General features: G+C 39.4%; 7 protein-coding genes across 7 annotated transcripts; 5 read left to right on the top strand and 2 right to left on the bottom strand.

Moving 5' to 3' along the window:
• Positions 1 to 364: 364 nt before the first annotated feature.
• GDH2 (glutamate dehydrogenase (NAD(+))) lies at positions 365 to 3,643 on the top strand (the record flags this gene model as incomplete). Its single annotated transcript, NM_001180275.1, has 1 exon — positions 365 to 3,643. The coding sequence occupies one exon, from the start codon at positions 365 to 367 to the stop codon at positions 3,641 to 3,643; it is 3,279 nt and encodes a 1,092-aa protein (NP_010066.1).
• A 320-nt stretch (positions 3,644 to 3,963) lies between these two features.
• On the top strand, positions 3,964 to 5,286 carry RRI1 (COP9 signalosome catalytic subunit RRI1; the record flags this gene model as incomplete). Its single annotated transcript, NM_001180276.1, has 1 exon — positions 3,964 to 5,286. One exon carries the CDS (start codon positions 3,964 to 3,966, stop codon positions 5,284 to 5,286), a length of 1,323 nt encoding a protein of 440 aa, NP_010065.2.
• A 390-nt stretch (positions 5,287 to 5,676) lies between these two features.
• On the top strand, positions 5,677 to 6,300 carry TIM22 (translocation channel protein TIM22; the record flags this gene model as incomplete). Its single annotated transcript, NM_001180277.1, has 1 exon — positions 5,677 to 6,300. The coding sequence occupies one exon, from the start codon at positions 5,677 to 5,679 to the stop codon at positions 6,298 to 6,300; it is 624 nt and encodes a 207-aa protein (NP_010064.1).
• Positions 6,301 to 6,836: 536 nt separating this feature from the next.
• YDL218W (uncharacterized protein) lies at positions 6,837 to 7,790 on the bottom strand (the record flags this gene model as incomplete). The annotated part of the gene is made up of 1 exon (NM_001180278.1): positions 6,837 to 7,790. The coding sequence occupies one exon, from the start codon at positions 7,788 to 7,790 to the stop codon at positions 6,837 to 6,839; it is 954 nt and encodes a 317-aa protein (NP_010063.1).
• Positions 7,791 to 8,517: 727 nt separating this feature from the next.
• Positions 8,518 to 9,041, bottom strand: DTD1 (D-tyrosyl-tRNA(Tyr) deacylase; the record flags this gene model as incomplete). The annotated part of the gene is made up of 2 exons (NM_001180279.1): positions 8,518 to 8,905; positions 8,977 to 9,041. The coding sequence occupies 2 exons, from the start codon at positions 9,039 to 9,041 to the stop codon at positions 8,518 to 8,520; spliced, it is 453 nt and encodes a 150-aa protein (NP_010062.1).
• A 223-nt stretch (positions 9,042 to 9,264) lies between these two features.
• On the top strand, positions 9,265 to 12,039 carry CDC13 (telomere-binding protein CDC13; the record flags this gene model as incomplete). The annotated part of the gene is made up of 1 exon (NM_001180280.1): positions 9,265 to 12,039. One exon carries the CDS (start codon positions 9,265 to 9,267, stop codon positions 12,037 to 12,039), a length of 2,775 nt encoding a protein of 924 aa, NP_010061.1.
• A 442-nt stretch (positions 12,040 to 12,481) lies between these two features.
• On the top strand, positions 12,482 to 13,411 carry FMP45 (Fmp45p; the record flags this gene model as incomplete). Its single annotated transcript, NM_001180282.1, has 1 exon — positions 12,482 to 13,411. One exon carries the CDS (start codon positions 12,482 to 12,484, stop codon positions 13,409 to 13,411), a length of 930 nt encoding a protein of 309 aa, NP_010059.1.
• Positions 13,412 to 13,763: the final 352 nt, after the last annotated feature.

Raw genomic sequence — 13,763 nt, 5'->3', positions numbered from 1 at the left:
TGAAAAGGGTTACCCATCTGGCGGCTATGTGTGCGGCGATTCCGCAGGACCGAATTTAATACTGCCTGACGGCGTGCCACAACAAGGAGCAATTGGGGTAAAAATACACATTAATAGTTGAGTAGGACAAGTAACTACGAGTCAACGGCGGCATCAATAACAATAACAAAAGTTATACTGTCGACATCAACACTGACAAGCGTTTACTCATTGCTGCTGTTTAGTCAGAATTCTTGTTATATAAGAACAACCGGTTTCTAAAAAATACATTACCTTTTGGTATAATCCTTTTTGTGATTGTCACGATCTCAACAAAACATACAAAACAAGGATATTAAATTCACAACAATAAAAAGAATAAAGAATGCTTTTTGATAACAAAAATCGCGGTGCTTTAAACTCACTGAACACACCAGATATTGCTTCTTTATCAATATCATCCATGTCGGACTATCACGTGTTTGATTTTCCCGGTAAGGACCTGCAGAGAGAGGAAGTGATAGATTTGCTAGATCAGCAAGGGTTTATTCCCGACGATTTGATCGAACAAGAAGTAGATTGGTTTTATAACTCATTGGGTATTGACGATTTGTTCTTCTCGAGAGAATCTCCCCAATTAATCTCGAATATCATACATTCTTTGTATGCTTCAAAGCTAGATTTCTTTGCGAAGTCCAAATTCAACGGAATTCAGCCAAGGCTATTCAGCATTAAAAACAAAATTATAACTAATGATAATCATGCCATCTTTATGGAATCTAATACTGGTGTCAGCATAAGCGATTCTCAGCAAAAAAACTTTAAATTTGCTAGTGACGCCGTCGGAAACGATACTTTGGAGCATGGTAAGGATACCATCAAAAAAAATAGGATTGAAATGGATGATTCTTGTCCACCTTATGAATTAGATTCCGAAATTGATGACCTTTTCCTGGATAACAAGTCTCAAAAAAACTGCAGATTAGTTTCTTTTTGGGCTCCAGAAAGCGAATTAAAGCTAACTTTTGTTTATGAGAGTGTTTACCCTAATGATGATCCAGCCGGCGTAGATATTTCCTCTCAGGATTTGCTGAAAGGTGATATTGAATCGATTAGTGATAAGACCATGTACAAAGTTTCGTCGAACGAAAATAAAAAACTATACGGTCTCTTACTTAAGTTGGTTAAAGAAAGAGAAGGTCCTGTCATTAAGACTACTCGCTCCGTAGAAAATAAGGATGAAATTAGGTTATTAGTCGCTTACAAGCGATTCACCACTAAGCGTTATTACTCTGCTTTGAACTCTTTGTTCCACTATTACAAGTTGAAACCTTCTAAGTTCTATTTAGAGTCGTTTAATGTTAAGGATGATGACATCATTATCTTTTCCGTTTATTTGAACGAGAACCAGCAATTGGAAGATGTTCTACTTCACGATGTGGAGGCAGCATTGAAACAGGTTGAAAGAGAAGCTTCATTGCTATACGCTATCCCAAACAATTCTTTCCATGAGGTTTACCAGAGACGTCAATTCTCGCCCAAAGAAGCTATATATGCTCATATTGGTGCTATATTCATTAACCATTTTGTTAATCGTTTAGGCTCTGATTATCAAAACCTTTTATCTCAAATCACCATTAAGCGTAATGATACTACTCTTTTGGAGATTGTAGAAAACCTAAAAAGAAAGTTAAGAAATGAAACCTTAACTCAGCAAACTATTATCAACATCATGTCGAAGCATTACACTATAATTTCCAAGTTGTATAAAAATTTTGCTCAAATTCACTATTATCATAATAGTACTAAAGATATGGAGAAGACATTATCTTTTCAAAGACTGGAAAAAGTGGAGCCTTTTAAGAATGACCAAGAGTTCGAAGCTTACTTGAATAAATTCATTCCAAATGATTCACCTGATTTGTTGATCCTGAAAACACTGAACATCTTCAACAAGTCTATTTTGAAGACAAATTTCTTTATTACAAGAAAAGTAGCAATATCATTCAGATTAGATCCTTCCCTGGTGATGACAAAATTCGAATATCCAGAGACACCCTATGGTATATTTTTTGTCGTTGGTAATACTTTCAAAGGGTTCCATATCAGGTTCAGAGATATCGCAAGGGGCGGTATTCGTATAGTCTGTTCCAGGAATCAGGATATTTATGATTTGAATTCCAAGAACGTTATTGATGAGAACTATCAATTGGCCTCTACTCAGCAACGTAAAAATAAGGATATTCCAGAGGGTGGCTCTAAAGGTGTCATCTTATTGAACCCAGGATTGGTAGAACATGACCAGACATTTGTCGCCTTTTCCCAATATGTGGATGCAATGATTGACATTCTAATCAACGATCCATTAAAGGAAAACTATGTCAACCTTTTACCAAAGGAGGAAATATTATTTTTTGGCCCAGATGAAGGAACTGCTGGTTTCGTGGATTGGGCAACTAACCATGCTCGTGTGAGGAACTGCCCATGGTGGAAATCATTTTTGACTGGAAAATCCCCATCTTTGGGTGGTATTCCCCATGACGAATATGGTATGACTTCTCTGGGTGTTCGTGCTTATGTTAATAAAATTTACGAAACTTTAAACTTGACAAATTCTACTGTTTACAAATTCCAAACTGGTGGTCCGGATGGTGATTTGGGATCCAATGAAATTCTTTTATCTTCGCCAAACGAATGTTATTTGGCAATTCTGGACGGTTCAGGTGTCCTGTGTGATCCTAAAGGTTTAGATAAAGATGAATTATGCCGCTTGGCACATGAAAGGAAAATGATTTCCGATTTCGACACTTCCAAATTATCAAACAACGGATTTTTTGTTTCTGTGGATGCAATGGATATCATGCTACCAAATGGTACAATTGTAGCTAACGGCACAACCTTCAGAAACACCTTTCATACTCAAATTTTCAAATTTGTGGATCATGTCGACATTTTTGTTCCATGCGGTGGTAGACCAAACTCAATTACTCTAAATAATCTACATTATTTTGTTGACGAAAAGACTGGGAAATGTAAAATTCCATATATTGTGGAGGGTGCCAATCTATTTATAACGCAACCTGCTAAAAATGCTTTGGAGGAACATGGCTGTATTCTGTTCAAAGATGCTTCTGCAAACAAAGGTGGTGTCACATCTTCATCAATGGAAGTGTTGGCCTCACTAGCGCTTAACGATAACGACTTCGTGCACAAATTTATTGGAGATGTTAGTGGTGAGAGGTCTGCGTTGTACAAGTCGTACGTTGTAGAAGTGCAGTCAAGAATTCAGAAAAATGCTGAATTAGAGTTTGGTCAGTTATGGAATTTGAATCAACTAAATGGAACCCACATTTCAGAAATTTCAAACCAATTGTCCTTCACTATAAACAAATTGAACGACGATCTAGTTGCTTCTCAAGAGTTGTGGCTCAATGATCTAAAATTAAGAAACTACCTATTGTTGGATAAAATAATTCCAAAAATTCTGATTGATGTTGCTGGGCCTCAGTCCGTATTGGAAAACATTCCAGAGAGCTATTTGAAAGTTCTTCTGTCGAGTTACTTATCAAGCACTTTTGTTTACCAGAACGGTATCGATGTTAACATTGGAAAATTCTTGGAATTTATTGGTGGGTTAAAAAGAGAAGCGGAGGCAAGTGCTTGAGCTTCAATAAAATTGTTTTGTATAAATTAGTTCTGCCGTCAGAAAAGAAAATTAAACATATGTGTATGTTCTTCTCAGCGTTTTATTGTGTACTAAGTAAAGTTGTTTATATGTCCATTATTTTTAATCTAAAAAAAGCATTTGATATTTTTTCCTTCGAGTTATCCATTATACTAGGCAGTTCTCCTCAGGGAGCCATGCTTCAGCTGAAACTTTAGGAAAGGCGCGCTACGCAGGAAGCGCTCTTATTAAAGGGTTTTTCAAATAAACTAAAAATGAATAACAACGATCGAAAATCAATAAAAACTGCAGGAGGCAGCATGTCACTTTCAAATAAGACTGTAAAGGAATTACGACAACTACTAAAGGAAAGGTACACCGTGGAAGATGAACTAACTGAATCTATAGCGCTATCAAGTATGCGATTCAAGCCGTCGCAAGAACCTGAATTTCATGCGCTAAGCCAATCTTCCTTGCTCAAAACTAAACTAAAACAACAAAGTAGTACAGATATTCCGAGTTACACCCACGTACTTATATCAAAATTATCATGTGAAAAGATCACCCATTATGCAGTTCGTGGAGGAAATATTGAAATCATGGGCATATTAATGGGGTTCACATTAAAAGATAATATTGTTGTAATGGATTGTTTCAATCTTCCCGTAGTAGGGACAGAAACTCGCGTAAATGCACAATTGGAGTCATACGAATATATGGTTCAATATATCGACGAGATGTATAATCATAATGACGGTGGTGATGGGCGAGATTACAAGGGCGCTAAACTGAATGTTGTTGGCTGGTTCCATTCACATCCTGGTTACGACTGTTGGTTAAGTAATATAGATATCCAAACCCAGGATTTGAACCAGAGATTCCAAGATCCATATGTCGCAATTGTGGTCGATCCCTTGAAAAGTCTGGAAGATAAAATTTTAAGAATGGGTGCATTTAGGACAATAGAAAGTAAAAGTGATGATAATAGTGCCACTTCATACTATGAACTAGAAACAATCATATTTGATTCAGAATTGAACCGAGCGCTATTTGAAACAAAGTTAAACTTACATTGCGTAATAGAGGATGATGAGTCAGAACAAATATCATTAAATAGATTGATCGATTCAATGAAGCAGTATAGCTATTTGATGGATTCCAAAAATGTTAGAACAAGGATTAAGTTGGCTACTACCAGTGAACGTGTTAGCAACGAAAATAAAAAAAACATTGACTATCAAAACCGTTCAACAAGGTCTCAGTTCTGCCTCAATACGCAAAGGGGGGATAGCACTGAAACAAGCTCCTTTGGAAGCATGTTTTCAGGTGATAATACTAGTGACGTAGATATGGAAGATAGAAACCTTACCGAGTTCGACAGTACTGACACTAGTCTGTGCATAAACGGCGAACCGAGCATTCATGTAAATCGCGTGGAAAGAAGCAGCAGGTCTACCGACAATTTTCACAATTCTAAAAAACGCATGAACAGCAATCAGGAAAGATGTCATGATGAGGGCAATGATATGTTACAGAGAAATGTCTTGGAGACAGATTATGCAAGAGCAAAAAATCGAATACTTGCGTCAAAGATAAAACAATATGAGCGGTTACGTTTTTACAAGGACACCTTTACATTATGAATTCCTAACGTTGCTCCAATGACGCTGCAATAGCTTATGTTTATCTGCAACGTACTTTTAATAGTTATTCCTTCTTGAATCTCTATAAGTATATCTATACCGGGTGACAATTTGATATTTTCGTACGCCGTTATGTGTTGGTTTTTGGTCTTACTGATAAAATGGCATCGAGCTTACAACTGAAGAGAAAGACGATGCATCAGTCAACTTAATTCTCTAATAAAACAGACAGCATTTCCTCGGATCCATTTCGTACATATAAAATCCGAAGCTTTTCAGGACAAAATACTATTTTTCTGTCACTACTAAACGGGATAGTACTAAACGGGATAGTAGAGATAGCTGCCAAATAAGATCAAGAAATTGTGATTTTAAATACTTTATACGAAGATGGTGTACACAGGATTTGGTTTGGAGCAGATAAGTCCAGCTCAAAAGAAACCTTATAATGAACTAACTCCGGAAGAACAGGGTGAACGGGGTGCTGAAATGATCATGAACTTCATGACTTCCTGTCCTGGAAAATCAGTTGTGAGTGGTGTAACAGGGTTTGCACTGGGTGGTGTTTTAGGCCTGTTCATGGCGTCAATGGCATATGATACACCTCTTCATACACCTACACCTGCAAATACAGCAGCAACTGCAACTGCGGGAAATATAGGTGTGGGTGGAATATCAAGAACAGTTCAGCAAATATCTGATTTACCTTTCCGGCAGCAAATGAAACTTCAATTTACCGATATGGGTAAAAAATCCTACTCTAGTGCTAAGAATTTTGGCTACATTGGTATGATATATGCTGGGGTGGAGTGTGTCATAGAGTCACTTAGAGCTAAAAATGATATTTACAACGGAGTAACCGCAGGGTTTTTTACCGGTGCTGGGCTGGCATACAAAGCTGGACCACAAGCTGCCTTAATGGGTGGTGCCGGGTTTGCTGCCTTTTCAGCTGCAATTGATTTGTATATGAAAAGTGAGGATGGTAGACCACCTCAAAACGATTTTAAAGAATGAATAGCCAATTTCGACGAACGATGAATGTTTTATATTTGTAAATATCACCTATCTTAATATTCTGCACGACCGTCCCAGAATTTAAGAACGCTTAATAATTTCCAGAACTACTGTTACTAGTAAAGCAAAAAAATTCCCTGGGAGAATTAATCATGCTTTAACTAGACTCTGGGCCGATCATTTTTGCTGGAAGAAAATGGGAAGTGTAAAAACGATACCCTTTCCAATTTTCCCATGTCGATGAATTCGAGGCGTTAGAGACTGTCGCTAAACTCAAGTGATAGTCACACTTTAATATTAATAAATTGGAAGATTTCAGTCACATATTTGACAGAGGAAAATATAAAAATAAGAAGTAATAAAAGTAAATCATTATATATAAAAAAAATTAAGCATTATTCACACCTGATAAGGATTTTCTAAAAGACGACGCCATTATTAGAACAGGAGCAATTCAAATCGTTAAGCAAAGAAAAGAAAAAGAAAAAGAAAAAGTATGTGAAGGGTATAGACGAACAAAAAGGAAATCATTGAATTTATGGCATTTGATTGACGTTCCTGTTTGGTTCTGCAGTGCTACCACTCATAGCGCCAGAGTGAGCTCCTTCTGTGACCTTTTCTTGATAAGACCGATCACCTGACTCATCCGTAGAGTAAGCGTGCTGGTCCACTGCACTGTTAGCGACATTCGCAGAACCAGGATTACGATCGTTGGTGGTGTAACGCGTCTTAGGGTCCGCTGTTGTTGTGGTGTAACGTGTGTTGGTGGTGGTAGTATGGTACTGCCCATTGGGGTCATTAGTTGCATAGCGTGCGTCGCCATTCGGTTCAGATGTGTAAGCAGCATTATCACCTGCACCTGCTTCGACATCACCGGTCCTAACATTGGTGTTATCGTAAGCAGCTGTTTCTTCAAAAGGCTCGCTTAAAGCTAGTCCGCTCCACCTATGGAGCTTTGTACCCATAGAAGCGCCGCTTCTCCACATTCCTTGGGTTTGATAACGCTTCCTGATAGGTGTTAAGACATTAATTCCCAGTAATATCACACTGATCAAAAACAGTACAAAGCAAAGGCCAGAAAAGGCGATTGCCGCCTGAGAAGAATTACATGCTCTTCTATGACTGTCAGCAGTATATTGGCCACTGTACGGATTATAGTATAATCCGTCTGCATTAGTGTTGCTACAGCTACGTTCACCTTGAGCTTTGGCAAGAACAACGAAAGCTGCTAGCCATAGCATACAAACGATCAATTCGGCACAGAAGTACATTCCTATGTAGATCAATGTGGGTAGGGCCAGACACAAAATACCTAAGGCAATCAGATAAAACACACTAATGACACCTGTTGCCAATGTGAAGTTGGTTTTCTTATTACCTCTATTTCCATAGGCGTGGATGGCATACGCCAAAAGTGACATCACCAAAACCGATGATGCAAATTGAGAAAATCTCAAAAGTGTTAAGAAAACTCCAGTAACTCGTTTCATAACGTTGATATAATATATCTATTTGGTTTATGTTCCTCAATTGAAAAAAAAAACCGTAAACTTTCGTACTGAGAACATCAAAGCATAATGGTAACGGACGCTTTGTTGAACCTTTTTATACGTTGTCTTTTAGGGAATGTTAACCAACCATCGTCATCCCTTAAGATACGGTTTCAATATCCCTTGGAAACCAAATATACGTTAAAGTCATCAACGAGTATGCTTACTGGTTTATTAGTAACACAAACCTCAAAATCTCCTTAACTATCGTCAATTTAAGGGTATATATCCCCTTTCTCATTGTGCGTTTCTTTTTCCATGCCAGGTCAATACTCTCCTATGACTGGAAATACACTGTAAACATGCTTTTAGCCCTCTGGATTAGTAAGACTGGCAGGGCATCGCTTCGCCGTCCCTTTTTTCACTTTTACATTTTTTTTTTTTCATTTTCGCCCTTAAAGTTTTTTAAAGTTGATTTACTTACTTTTATGTAAAGAATATAAAACAATTCTAGACTTTCTTGGCGAAGGTTATTGAAGGAAGCGTGAATTCAAAAATCCATCACAGATATTTTGTATTCATTTTTTTGGGGAGGGCTCCTCTCCGCTCTACTCAACTTCACTGAGAACATAACATGGAAAGATTTTGGTACTTTATCTTGCGAAAGAAAGATTGCAAATAATGTTTGCTTTTTATTTTCTTCTCGTATATATCTATAAGGTCAATCTTATTGGTCACTGTCAAGAATGATTGTAACGGGCCCTTCATTAGTTAAAGAGCAACTCATCATTGCGCCGAATTCACCATCCTTTACTTTTTCCTCACCCAAATCACTTCTTAGTAATTTTAAGAATTCTTCATAAAGTTCTTTAGCTATATGACCCTTTTGGGCCAAATGGAAATCGGGTTTAGTTCCCTTCTTGGTTTTTGCCATCAAAGTGAATTGAGACACGGATAGAATTTCACCATTGGCCTCTTTAATATTCTTCTTCCATAGATTTCTGGATTCATCTTCGAAGATTCTCAAACTAAGAACCTTTTTCGATAATTTATCTATCTCCGCCATAGAATCATCAATGGAAATACCTACTAGGAGCATATAACCATGTTTAATACTGTCACATAGATAGAGGTGTTAGTAAAAAAAATTGGTGCACTAACGAAGCTGAAAAAACCGGTAACATACCTTGAAATAACTTTTGAATCGACGACTACAGATGCTTGGCTGACTTTTTGTAAGACAATCTTCATTGTAAATCCGCTGCTGAATAATATGTGGATTATTTAATATGTACATGCAGCCTTGATTAACGTGATTATACTTTTTAAACCTTTGATATCCAAATTTTTCAACGTCATAAGAGACGCGAAGGCCTAGTGAGATGCGAAATGCTAATTCAAAATGGAAATTTAAGAATATATTCATATATGTTTCTCTTTGGATACGAATGACCGTGGAAACTATCGCCTAAAAATGGATACCTTAGAAGAGCCTGAGTGTCCTCCACATAAAAATCGTATTTTTGTGAGCTCGAGTAAAGATTTTGAAGGCTATCCCAGCAAAGCAATAGTTCCCGTGCAATTCGTGGCGCTTTTAACCTCAATACACCTGACTGAAACAAAATGTTTGCTAGGCTTTTCTAATTTTGAGAGGCGAGGAGATCAATCCCAAGAAGATCAATATTTAATCAAACTGAAGTTCAAAGATAGGGGCTCGGAGAGGTTAGCCCGGATCACTATTTCCTTACTTTGCCAATACTTTGATATTGAACTGCCAGATTTAGATTCTGACTCAGGCGCATCCCCAACAGTAATACTGAGAGATATTCACCTTGAAAGGTTATGTTTTTCAAGTTGTAAAGCTTTATATGTATCAAAACACGGGAACTATACTCTATTCTTAGAGGACATAAAACCGTTGGATTTGGTAAGTGTGATAAGCACCATATCTACAAAATCGACAAATAGCAGCAAGCATTCGTCATCAGAACTTATTTCAGAATGTGATTTGAACAACTCACTTGTGGATATCTTCAACAATTTAATAGAAATGAATAGAGACGAGAAAAACAGGTTTAAATTTGTAAAGTTGATTCACTACGATATAGAACTAAAAAAGTTCGTTCAAGACCAACAAAAGGTATTATCGCAGAAATCAAAAGCCGCAGCAATTAATCCTTTCTTTGTGCCAAATAGACTAGGGATACCTTACATTGAATCCCAAAACGAATTCAACTCGCAGCTTATGACGCTTAATGTAGATGAACCGACCACAGATATAAGCAACATGGGAGAGGAAATGCATGACAGCGCAGATCCCATTGAGGATTCAGATTCCTCAACTACCTCCTCTACCGGGAAATATTTCAGCTCAAAATCCTACATCCAGTCACAGACACCTGAAAGGAAAACAAGCGTACCAAATAATTGGCACGATGATGATTCCGGAAGCAAGAGGAAGAGAAAGCTTTCTTTCCACAGTCCGAACGCGTCCTCAATCCGCAAAGCCATCAGTTATGAGCAACTTTCCCTAGCTAGTGTAGGCTCAGTTGAAAGGTTAGAGGGCAAAATTGTTGGCATGAATCCACCTCAATTCGCCAGTATAAATGAGTTCAAATATTGCACATTGAAATTATATTTTACGCAGCTCTTACCAAATGTCCCAGACAAGGTCCTGGTGCCAGGCGTCAATTGCATTGAGATCGTTATCCCGACGAGAGAGCGAATCTGTGAGCTCTTCGGTGTTTTAAACTGTCAAAGCGACAAGATATCGGATATTTTACTACTGGAAAAGCCTGATCGAATTTCCGTCGAAGTTGAAAGGATCCTGTGGGACAATGACAAGACCGCCAGCCCAGGTATGGCAGTATGGAGTTTGAAGAACATTAGCACCGACACGCAGGCGCAGGCGCAGGTGCAGGTGCCTGCGCAATCGTCGGCGTCAATCGATCCGTCTCGCACAAGGATGAGCAAAATGGCAAGGAAAGACCCCACCATCGAATTCTGTCAGTTGGGACTCGACACTTTTGAGACCAAATACATAACAATGTTTGGCATGCTAGTCTCCTGCTCGTTTGATAAACCTGCCTTTATATCTTTTGTCTTTAGCGATTTTACCAAGAACGATATCGTCCAAAACTATCTTTACGACAGATATCTAATAGATTACGAGAACAAGTTAGAGCTGAACGAGGGCTTCAAAGCCATCATGTACAAAAACCAATTCGAAACGTTTGACTCTAAGCTCAGAAAAATATTCAACAACGGGCTAAGAGATCTACAGAACGGCCGCGATGAAAACCTTTCGCAATACGGCATAGTTTGTAAGATGAATATAAAAGTGAAAATGTACAACGGCAAATTGAATGCCATTGTGCGCGAATGTGAGCCGGTCCCGCATTCCCAAATAAGCAGCATCGCCTCGCCTTCACAGTGCGAACATTTAAGATTGTTCTACCAACGAGCGTTCAAGAGAATTGGCGAATCCGCAATTTCACGCTATTTCGAAGAGTACCGGAGGTTTTTCCCCATACATAGAAACGGTTCTCATCTCGCGAAACTGAGGTTCGATGAAGTAAAGCATGAACCAAAAAAATCACCCACTACACCAGCTCTCGCAGAACACATACCCGACCTGAATGCAGACGTGTCCTCCTTCGATGTAAAGTTCACAGATATATCTTCTCTCTTGGACTCCTCGGCTCGCCTCCCGCGCCCACAGCAAACACACAAGAGCAACACATTATACAGTTGCGAGGGCCGTATCATCGCCATCGAGTACCACGCATCTGATCTCTGCTTCCATATCACGAATGAGCTCCCACTTTTACAAACCCGCGGCTTGGCCCCGGAGCGAGTGTTGCAACTACACATCATTACCTCCAAGAACTTTGCTTATTTTTTCAACCGCTCAAGCGCCTACTTACAGCGTCAGCCTCTTGAGGAAAAATATACGCAATTGGCACAATTTCTCGGCCATTCATTTAAATTCAATATAACCTCCTCGCTCACGCTGTTCCCTGACACTACCGTGGCACTCCAGATCTGGTGCCCAATTGAATGCACCTTTCGGGAATTGCAACAACAGCTGGCCCATCCGAAGGTTGCAGCGGCTCCTGATTCAGGGAGTCTTGATTGCGCAATTAATGCTACCGTCAATCCTCTGCGACTTCTTGCCGCGCAAAATGGCGTCACCGTGAAAAAGGAGGAGGATAATGACGATGACGCCGGAGCCGTTCCCACCTCGTAAGACATGATCCGCGCAGCCCAACGCGGCGGTGCCAAATTGCAGTGACGTCTCGGAGTAATATAAAAAAAAAAGACCAAATAACCAAATTTAAGGGTGCTCTGAATATAAGGGAGTGGAACGTTTTCACACGAAGGAAAAGGGAAAGAGGGGAGTGGTAAGAAGCAAGAGTCAATGAAAGGTCTTCCTTCCTTCTTGATGCTAAAACAAGGATAGTCTGGAATGGGGAGGAGCATTCGGCGCAGATGCCGACATATAAAAGGATGGTTGCTTTGCAACAGTTACTTGATCTTGCTTTGTTCTCTTGATTAGTTATCCGTTAGATGCAAACTTTAAGTACAGTAATTTTGAAGTGAATTAAAAAGAAAGAGGTATTTACGTTTAACGCTTATACTTTCCTTTTTATCCAAGTAACAAGTAACACTAATCACTATAATCTACCGCTATGATTTTCAAAAGGTTCGTTAATTTGCTTGTGTTTTTATTCCTACTCGGTGCTGGCTTATTGACGTTTTTTCTTATTCTGTCAGGAGGCAGAGAATCTGGAACGCTGAAAAATTTTTATTGGTTACAGGCTGATACAAACGGCTTTAACAGCGCTCCATCGACCACGAGATGGTACAATTACAATTGGTGCGGCTACGAAGACGGCCAGCTAGCTAATTGCTCTAGCAGGGCGCCCGCCAAGCCTTTCTCTCCCAGAGACAATTTTGGTAACTCTGTCAATTTACCATCGTCGTTCAGAAACAACCGGGATACCTACTATTATCTATCCAGGGTTGGATGGGCCATGCTGCTGATTTCCCTATTTTTCATCGTACTGGCGCTGGTACCCGGCTTTCTGGCTACCTTCCTTCCTTTCAAGGCAGTGCCAGTCCTGTACTGTGTGTTGTCCTGGTTGGCCTTTTTCTTCATTATATTGGCTGCATGCTTGTACACAGGTTGCTATGTGAAGGCCAGAAAGACCTTCCGCAACAGCGGGAGGTCTGCAAGGCTGGGACCCAAAAACTTTGCGTTCATCTGGACTTCGGTCTTCTTGATGCTCGTGAACGCCATTTGGTCCACTATATTCAGTGCTACCCACAAGGCCCACTCTACCTACTCGGACCACGACATGTATGCCCAATATGAAAGCCCTTCTGTTGACACCGGTGCTCAAATGGAGAAATCCACTTACAATAGTGGGGCGACGGACGGCGCGGGCCCTATCACAGCCGCACCTGTGGTTGGACAGCCTCAACCTACAACCACCACTACTCCGGCTGGCAATGGCAAGTTCTTTCAAAAACTGAAAACAAGAAAGCAGGTGCCATCAGCTGAGTTAGAACCAGCTGGGGATGGTGGTCTTGCCGGGCCAGTGACGGTACGCGACTAGGAAGGAAATAATCACCATAAAATACTTCCTAATTTTTTTTTTCTTCCTACATTCGCAGTACCATAACTCTGCATCTACCTCCAACCGAAATATTTTTTTGTGACATGGTATAATCCATATGTATCGTGCTGAAATTTTTTCTTGGAGATTTTCATTTATTCTCCACCATTCTTTCTCGCCTCCCCTCCTCCTTTTCCTTCTAATAATAACTTAGTTCTTTTTCCTTCTTCATTAAAGAGACTAAGAAAAAAAAAACGTCAATAATACCCGGCACCTTAGTGTAATTAATAGTAATAATATTGAATTTAATTCTTTAATAATACCACCCCCTCAAGAAAATTAATATATAATA

Source organism: Saccharomyces cerevisiae, chromosome IV (assembly GCF_000146045.2).
Source record: "Saccharomyces cerevisiae S288C chromosome IV, complete sequence".
NCBI classification, from domain to species: Eukaryota; Fungi; Ascomycota; class Saccharomycetes; order Saccharomycetales; family Saccharomycetaceae; genus Saccharomyces; species Saccharomyces cerevisiae.
Note: the sequence above shows the minus strand (reverse complement) of the source record. Positions and strands in the feature narration are given on the sequence as shown.